This window comes from Prosopis cineraria, unplaced genomic scaffold (assembly GCF_029017545.1).
Source record: "Prosopis cineraria cultivar Desert tree isolate PC_DT_omini unplaced genomic scaffold, ASM2901754v1 PC5, whole genome shotgun sequence".
Taxonomy (NCBI): domain Eukaryota; kingdom Viridiplantae; phylum Streptophyta; class Magnoliopsida; order Fabales; family Fabaceae; genus Prosopis; species Prosopis cineraria.
In genome coordinates, this window is record NW_026555336.1 from 3,475,965 (window position 1) to 3,485,886 (window position 9,922).

At 30.5% G+C, this 9,922-nt stretch overlaps 1 protein-coding gene across 1 annotated transcript; it reads left to right on the forward strand.

Moving 5' to 3' along the window:
- Positions 1-5,365: 5,365 nt before the first annotated feature.
- On the forward strand, positions 5,366-6,412 carry LOC129311854 (uncharacterized). The gene is made up of 4 exons (XM_054954326.1): positions 5,366-5,659; positions 5,747-5,845; positions 5,947-6,099; positions 6,191-6,412. The coding sequence occupies exons 1-4, from the start codon at positions 5,420-5,422 to the stop codon at positions 6,230-6,232; spliced, it is 534 nt and encodes a 177-aa protein (XP_054810301.1). The 5' UTR covers positions 5,366-5,419; the 3' UTR covers positions 6,233-6,412.
- The last annotated feature ends 3,510 nt before the right edge of the window (positions 6,413-9,922 follow it).

Genomic DNA, 9,922 nt, shown 5'->3' on the forward strand with positions numbered 1-9,922 from the left:
ACACATAACCATTCACAAACACACTCATCACAACACATTAATAATGGTTACCTTGTGTCTTGAATAACAAGTTCCCCTTCACAACTCCTTTTTCACCACTATCTTTGTCAATATAATCTACATAATTATTTCACAATACTATATATTAATTTTACATTAAAATAAATAACTCTAATTTAAATAGTTAGAAAGTCTTAAATCTATAATCCATATTAATATTAATTTAAGATTTATGCCTCATTTAACTTCCCAAATTCTTTTCTAAAATTCTCGTACCCTAATAAACTATTTTTTTTATCCTCAAATCACTTCTAGTATCACAACTTCATCCTTCTATATTCTAAAAATTCATCCAAAAATAAATTAAAAATTTTAAAATTATCCTAAAGCCTCAAATCACCTTTCTATAACCTCAAAAATACCTATTCATACTTAAATAAATATTTAATAATCATAAGTTTATCCCTACATCTCAGATTTCACATAAATTCAACCATATAGATCTAGATTTTAACTCAAAAATTCTTAAACATGAGTTTCAACCTCAAAAAAATATTCTATAATATTTATTATATCCCTAAGAATTTTAACCTATATTTTTAATCCATCATATCATCAGATTAACTATCCTATAGAAAAATCCTAATCAAAATATTTACTCTATCCTATAAAATAATCATATCACTAGAAAGCTAATATTATTTAGAAAATAACTATAAAATTAATTTTGTAATTAAATAAATTTTTAAATGCTAATCTAAACAAGAAAGTTAGAACATACCTGACGAAAAAGAAAATAATCCCCCCTTGCAAGAAAACGTCGAGCAACGTGAGAGAAAGAGAGAACAATAATATAAAAATGGGATTGTGAGTCCCAAAATTATATTAAAAAAAACTATAGGTCTGAATTTAATTATTCAAACCTTTGGGCCATAAGTTGCAATTTTCTCTAAATTGCATCTTAGCCTCTCATGCTTCCTAATGCACACACCCCCTCCTTTTTATACATGAAGGCACCTCTTCTCTTCTCTCATCTAACCAATGTGGGACTTAGAAACAAAAACCTTCCACCCCCCTTTTTTTGTTCCTTCTACCTTCTCTCTTTTTTTTAACACACACATAAAAAAATTATTTATGTATTATATCTTAACTAAATATTGCTTATGTGATTTTAAATTTAAATTTTTAAATTCATAATTAAATACCTAACCATAATATTATTTCTAAATAATCTCAAATAATATAAATTCCTATTATTATCATTTTTTTCCTCAAAACCTAAATTCCACAATTTCTTTATTATATAAAAATCAGGATGTTACACTCATACACAATGGCCCGAGCTCACCTTCAATGGTAGGATCATCCAGCCAAAGATGTCCTATCTCACTTCCAGAATATGGTTTTCCCTATCACACATGATTCAAGGTGTCATTACTCCATCACTACATCACACTAATGCTAAGGAATGTAAATCTCCAACACCATATCCCATATGGGAATTAAATAGATAATCTCTAATGCCACACCTTACTAGACACTAAGAAGATAATTGTCAGATAGACTTCCACTACTCCTTCCTGCAGATGAACTCCCACCCCCTATCATAATCATGCTCACGCATTTCATAATTATCACATACTTGTATCAAAATCATAAATTACTCATATAAGAAATTTTTATAAATTTATTGTTTTAGAATCATTTTAAATACAAAAAATCCTTGTTTCGTAATATGTAATACTTTCAAAACACATGAATGCAAATTACATATTTACTCATGAACAGTTAAGCATTTAATCAAATAGAGTAAATTATTCTGTTACCTTAACCCTTTTGTCACAAAAAGGGTTACCATAGTCTAACTTTTGCTCCACACAGTCCACACACGCAATAATACTCGAGCAATACTTAATATACATGATTAAGTAAGAACTGTCAATTATCACTCTAATTAAACCTTGAAATCACTAAATTTTGAGTACCTATTATACCCAAAGATAACATTTTATCAATATTAACTCTTTCAACACACTCCATTAATCACATTTAGCACCCCAGCATACTAACATCACTAATCATTTACCCATATTGTTCTAAAAACTCTCAATTTTCACTTAGAGTTCATTCGAACCCTAACTAAAAATTTTAAATCACTACACAATCCATAAACTTAGATTTAGAAACTTAATTTAACTCCCCAAGATCCTAACTAAACTAATGAGTCTTGTCAAAACTAAGGAGAGACAAAATCAAGCCCCAATCATACCTAAAACCATTAAAATTTACATAAAAGGGAGAGGGAGATGTTTAGAAAGTTTACCCAACAATATTCAAGCTCTAAATGCTTTAAAGATGACATTAGGGATTAGCCCTAATAGCCCTCAATGTCTCCTCCATCACCTCTCTCTCTCTCATTTCTCTGTTTTCTTCTTCTAAAACAGATATAATTTTACATCTGATTTAACCCAAATTTTGGTCATATGCCATGGCACATTATGCGTGCAATACGGCACATGACACAGTAAGTGCCACATGCCATTTTATCCTCCCGTTATAATCTGGTTAACTTATACACCATCTTAGCTCATTTTCAAGGCTGTCTAAAGGTCCAATAACTTTATTAGTGTCTTAAAAACACCATTAATTTTCTAAATCACACATTTTGACTAATCTAACCTTCTTAAACACTCAAAGTTCTAAGTTAAAAACTTAGAATGTTACAATGATCATACAAGTTCAATCAAAATATGCGAATCTAAGCTTATGTATATCATAATAATTCATCATTCTCATAATTCCAAAACTTGCATGCTTATCATAGTTCACACCATATTATAATTTACAATAGCTCATCATATAATCAACTCATAGCCAATCCAGGTCCACAGTTTATTTTTTTAAATACCACATAACATCTATATAAATATAATCATTAAGCATTTCATCACAAATATGCATGCTTATCATATCTCTTTCAACATCATCAATTATGATCACTCATCATGTTAACACAGTCAACTCATAGACAATTTAGGTTTAACATCTTATGTTCCAATATCACATAACATTTATATAAATATAATCACCAAGCACTTTATCACAATGAGTTATGTTTCATATTTGGATAATACTTTAAAATCAACATATTTATCTATATGCTCATTTTGCTCACTTCAAGCGATCCATAATAATGCTTAAAATGTAAATGCAAACACAGTGATATACTATAATTAAATTTTTGGTTATCTCAACTCTTGGTTTATCAACCAACGGTACTCGTGAATATTAAATGGAGCCTCCGATAAGCTTAATAGCATCAATAATGTTCAATCTACAATCAAATACATCAATATTCATTAATGACTAATTATCCTTAATTAATTCTAATCAAACCCTAAAGCTAAAAGTCATATTGTGGTCTTTTAGCCACAACCAAATCCATTTTTAGGTTCTATTAGTTCATTTAGACTCCCATTAATCTAATCAACACCACTAGTACCCATAACCTCCTTAGCTCAACTAATTAGCTCTACGGTTTACTCCAAACCCCACTTTAAAATCTTAAAACATCAATAGTATCATAATCTAAAGGTTAGATATTTAAATAAACACCTATTTATCTTATTAAAGTAAGAATTCTAGGCAAAGTCACAACTCATTTTTGGACTCCCAAAGAATTACTCGATAACAATGATAAAAATGCATACGAGAGAAAGAGAAGAAATTGTAGGCACTTACCTAAGTGATTAGAAAATTCAAATAGACTCAATTAGATGTTCACAACAAACTCTAGCAGAGTTCTCCTCATTCACCTTCAAACTCCCACTTAACTCTCTAATTTTTTGAGTTGAAATGCAAATTTAAAGGCTTAAAAATCAAGTTTTAGTTGCGGGCAAAGATAAAAAATTAAGGTTTCAAACATGGTTCATCTAATTGGCCTCAAATGTGGCCTAATACTACCTAGGGTACAATTCTAAGCTTCAATTAGGGTTTGATAGACCTATTAGCCATTCATATATTATCTTGTAATCCGAGTTAATTTTTAATTATCTAATTTATCTTTAATTACCTAATTAATCTTAAGTTAAATATTCTAGGATGTTACAAGTCCCACATTATATTTTTTTTATATTTTTATATTATAAAATATTTGAGTTAAGAAGCAAAAATAATCCTTTAAATAGAAGTTGAAGGGCAAAAATGACCCTTAACCTAATAAAAGTATTTAAAAAATAATGGGACCTATTGATGATTAACAAATGTTAAGTGGTTTTAACATCATGATGATGATGGATTGAATCTTTAAAATTAAGAGATAGAATTGACCTATAATTAAAATTAAGAATATTTGTGACCTTTAGTATACAGTTCAGAAACAAAAATGACCCCTAATCCTTAAAAAAATTTGCAGCCAATGTTAGAATCCGCTAAAATTAAGAAACTAAGGTCAAGATAAAAATATGTAATTGTAACATGATTTATGTTTGAATATATTTTTTGCTGAAAAAACTAAAATTTGTTTCTATAATTTAATTTAAAAACTAATTGAGATGTATAATAACAAAAAAAATGGACACAAACTTTTTTGTATATATTTTTGTGACTAATTTGATATTGTTTTAAAACAAATATGAAACTTCAAATGATAATTTTTTTGAAACATTAGATTAAAAATATAAAATACAATAATAAATCAAAATTTTTAATTTTTAAAAATGTATAATTAAATGATAAAATTCAAAACATTCAATTATGAAAAGCTAAAATAAGTTCATAAATTACAAAAAATTTAATTCATATTATCTACAATTTAGTCTCTAATTATATCATGAACATAATAAATATGTTTTGATGATCAAGGTTGATTTAACAAAGATGCCTTACTAGTATCTACACTTTCATTTTCAACTAATTGAATTTTTCCTTATAAGTTATTGTTGTACAAAATATTTTAACTTATGTTTTATACTTAAATTTGGGCATATTTTATAAAATTATAAACATATTCTTCCATAATCTAAAAGTCCTCCCTAAAATACATTTCAAACTTGAATTGTCATTGCTCTCAAACTTAAATTTGGGCCACCCCAACCTAAGTTGGAATGTTTCCCAAACACACCCATAGTTTAGTGGGTTTATCATACACACTGTTGCTGAGAAGTTCTTGTTTTGCCAATATTGGGCCTCCTATTTAAAGGCCAGTCTATTGAAAACCATCATATTTCTCTCAAAATAAAAATCCAAACAACCTAAATCATCCGGCGCGGGAGGCGGTTTTTAACAGCCCCTTGTTTTAGTTTACACTGTGCTAATCCTCTCTCTTCTCTAGTTCTCTGTATATTATATAAGCATCTGATTTCAGGTGCAGGAGGCGAGAGAGAGAGAGAGAGAGAGAGAGAGTGAACTTGAGGGAGGAATGGTGGGACAGCGGGCGGCGACGAAGCCAAGCAGGAGCGACGAGGTGTTGGATGCTAATGAGCAAGAAAGGATCGCCAATCAGATCAGAGAACAGTTCGATTCCTTGGCCCCCAAGCGACCCGTCAAGCCCAATCGAAGCGAACCCGATCCTGATGCTCAGCTTGATCTCTCCTCCACCGTCTTGTCTCACAGCATTCCCGAGCTTCTCAAGTTTCAGTCGTTTCAATCCCAACCTCATGTCCGCAGCTATACCTCTCCTTTCTTTCTTTCTTTATTTGTTGGAATTTCTCTATCTGTCTCTCATGGCTGTTTCTTCAATCCCTAGGCTGTGTTCTCCGACGAAGCACCCAAGGATGTGCCGGACGAGTTTGTAGAGACCCAGTACTACAAAGAGTTGACCTCAATTGACAAACAGCATCACACGGTTCGTTATCTTTCTGTTTCTAGATCTGATCAAGTGTTTAAAACCTTTTGAATCAATTCTGGGTTTGGTTCTTTTTTTCCCCCCCCCCCGGCCTGGAACAGACCGGAAGTGGGTTTATCAGGGTTGAGAGTCTTGGAGGCGATGATCTTAAATTGCAGAAAACCCAGATTATCAATGTCGGCGAAACGAAGCTTGCGGACTATAAAAGCAACCCGGCCACAAACGATTGGATTCCCGACATTGATGAAAACCAGGTATAATTCTTTTTGACGTGTTTTCACCTTTCACGACCATTGAATTTTCAGCAGAATGAAATCAAATGTTAATTTAATCATGTGGTAATAGGTATTTGTATCGGTGAAGCCAAATCGGAGCGAGAGTTCATAGAAGGAAACAGGAGCCGATTATGTGTGAGGTTTGATTAGGTGGTGAAGCTTTAAAATAAAACTTGTAGTAGGTATTTAGGTTTACACTATTGGGAAAGAAACAGAGAATAAAGAATTTTACTGAAGGGTACCTTGTTCTTATCCGTTGTGACTAATAAACAATTACCAAAATCATCATGAACCGTATGACCAACACAATTAGTGGAATCGTCCCTCTGGAAGCATCTACGACCATTTCTTCTTTCTTTTTCTTTTTCCTTTTTTAATGTTTATAATTATGGGAAACATCTATGGAAACTCGGAGAAATTTAATTGAGATCTCTTTGAATTTGTTCAAAGAGGATTATTTAAACGAACGCTGCAAACTATGTGAAGGAGACTGAAAAGAATTGGTTCCGTATATATATGTGTATAAATTGAAATTAATTCAAGGCGATAAGGAATCAATATATATATATATATATATATATAAGTAAAATCACTGTTTCGCCAGGAGAGTTAAAAATGGAAAGTATTTAAATTTGATGTGTTTTAAGTCTAATCACTCAAGGAATGACACAACTGTGACTATTAAATTTTATCAATAAATTGACAATAATTAATATGTTTTTTTAAAAAATTTAAAATAATAATAATGATCAAGAAACTCCTCATCTTTTTTAAAAATTTAAAATTTAATATTTTGTGAATGATATGTAACAAAATTTTGAATAGTTATTTAATTAAATTAAACGATTGATATTATATATTCGGGAGTGGGTAGACTTAAAATATGCATTTAATTCAAATCCCAGAAGTTACTTCTGAAATTGGTGTCCGTGTCCCTTTGGCATGCCAGCTGCTCAGTGACATGGGGCTTTGCTAATTAATTGAATGATACGTTGGCTAACATTAAGCCAGTGACATGTAATCTCCTTTATAGGAAGGTTACGAGTTCAATCATACTTGTAAGCTCAATAGTTAATATTGTATTTGATAAAATTATATAAAAAATTTGCAATTTTTTATTTTAAAAATAAATTTCTAGAATAAAAATGAGACCAATTTAATTAAATCAAAAATAAAAAGAACAGAAGTCAGACCTAACTGCCCTTTGTTCTTTCTTTTGAAATATTAAAATGCCACAAATAAATTAAATCAAATAATGCCCACAACAGAAATTTAGAGAAAAATACATGGCTTTATTTAACACTCCAATCCGCATGGAGAGTACAATTACAAACACACAAGTACGGCTTAGATCTTATTTATAATGTGTTATATAAAAATAAAAAATATTTTAATTATAGGATGTCAAATAAAAAGATGAAACGGTTTTCTAGTTTTATTCTCTTAATTTAAAAAGTATTTGCATAAATAATAAAGTGATTCATTATCTTTCTTAATTAATAAAAATACAAGTGAAAAAATAGAAAGTTTTTTTTAAGTAACAGTAATTTTTCTATGTTTAATCAATTCACTAAAGAAAGGAGGGATTCAGATTCCATACAATTGTTTTGAACAAAGGCCATAAAGCGCTGAGGGCACTATCAAGAAAAGAAGAAACTTGTAAAGATTCTTTATCTAGTATCAGCAATACTATTCTAATTCCTCAAGATGTGATTAACACTAACCTCCCAGCTAGAGTTGAGGAGCTTGATGGTTTCAGAAATGACAAGGCTTTAACCACAGTGAAGATGAGCATGGGATCGAAGGGTATCCACCATAATCTTGGAATCTAATTCTAATATGACGTTTTCGAAGCTCAAGCCCCAAAGTGAATTGTAGGCCCTTCTAACAAGCCCAAGCTTTTACCTCAAGTGGGTTGCAGTGACCAAAAGAAAAAGTAAAGCCAGCGATCCAAGCATTGATATCAGATGGCTCCGCCACAACCAGCTTTCAAATTAGTGGGGGAGACAACACTAAAAAAATTATAACTATAATTTATAATTGAGATTAGGGCTCAACTAAAATTAAAAGAAAAATCTACAACTATAATATAATTTATATTTAAATTTTTTTAAAAAAAATTAGTTAGACGAATTAAAATTTGTTTAAATAATTTAATGCAAAAGTTAATTGAAATATATAATGATAAAAATAGATATGAGTTTTTTTGTATATATTTGTGACAAATTTGATATTTTTAGAAAAAAGTATTTAACTTAAAACTATAATTTTTTTAAAGGAGTAGATTGCAAATATAAAATAGATTGATAAATAAAAAATTATTAGAAATTTTTTAAATTTAAAAAATAATAGAAAATTGTTAGAATAAAATCAGGATTTCTGCTTTGTTTCCAGATTATTTAGCTCATGGAAAGTAATGAATAACGATATATGACTAATTATAATTATAATATAATATAAAATTTTGTCTTCGAATAATTTGCCTCGGACTTGTTACAGTGACAGAGCTGCTCCAATCCTTCAGCCAATGGCTTGCCTTCTCAATACTTCCTTTCTGCATTCTTTCTCAACCCTTCCCTGGAAACCCATTTTCCCGCCTTCATTCCATACCACTACTGGTAATTGAAGCAGAGCCCAGATTCAAGCCAACGTTTGGGAGATATTGATGTCGGCGTTGAGCTTAGCAATGACGCAAGACGAAAGAAGGGATGAGGTGAGGAAACTGAGACACGATACGCGTGAGTAACACCTAGTCAACGGAAGACTAGATGGCGGCAATGGCGGCAGCACAATATCCAATGAGATCTACGTCGACGAGAAAGAAGTGAAGAGCTCAGACTCGTGAATGCATGAAGACAGACCAACAAATCAAGCACTTGAATAAGATAAATAAGGAGAGAGAAGACTGATGAAAAAGTTTAAGCCAGATCTAAACGCTCTATATGTGGCTTCATTGAAAAACGCTCGTTTGCCTTGCCCATTCACTATTTTTTTTTTTTTTGTAATTCAAACAAGATCAAATAAGTTTGAAAAAACAAAATTTTAAATTCCTACGTTTTATTCATATTTTAATAACAGTTCTTGTATTTTTTTTTATGTTTTAAATTTCTATAATTTTATTTGTTAGTGTTTTAGCTCCCTTTAAAGTCCCTGCACTTTATTCATAAAATGACTTAAAATGCAAAAAAATAAAAATATAGAAACCTAAAACATAAAAAAAAAATACAGGAACTAATAACAAAACGTGAGCAAAATACAAAAATCTAAAATTATATTATCCTAATAAATTTTTAACATCCCAACTTAAGTTTAGGTCAACCTAGGTTGAGATGTTAACCAAATATATCCTAAGTTTTTTACATAGTTGTTTGTCGTGTGAACAACAAATACCAAGAGTACCAAAGCTGTTGAGTCTCAATTGATAATAAAAGGATCCTTAGCTCCTTTATCACAGTTCACTCGAATGTAAAAGATATACAAGGCTTTGATAGAATGAGTGTTTTAATTTTTATTGAAACGTGAAAAAGTTACAAGTTTAGATTGAAAGTAAAAACTAACTGATAAAACTAAAGGCTAAAGGTGCAAAATGCAAGTCTTTGATTGAGTGTTGACTGTCTTTCTTCTATATCTTCGTCTTCTATTTATAGTGTCAGAGTGGTGGTAGCCTCTCTCTTAAGACCTAGAATGTCTAGTGGAAAAATTAAGGATCTTGCGAAACTTATGGCACAATCTTTATTTCGTATTTTCCATTTTTGGTAATCAGCCTATCTCACCGATATACTTGGGCATGATGTCCGTAGAT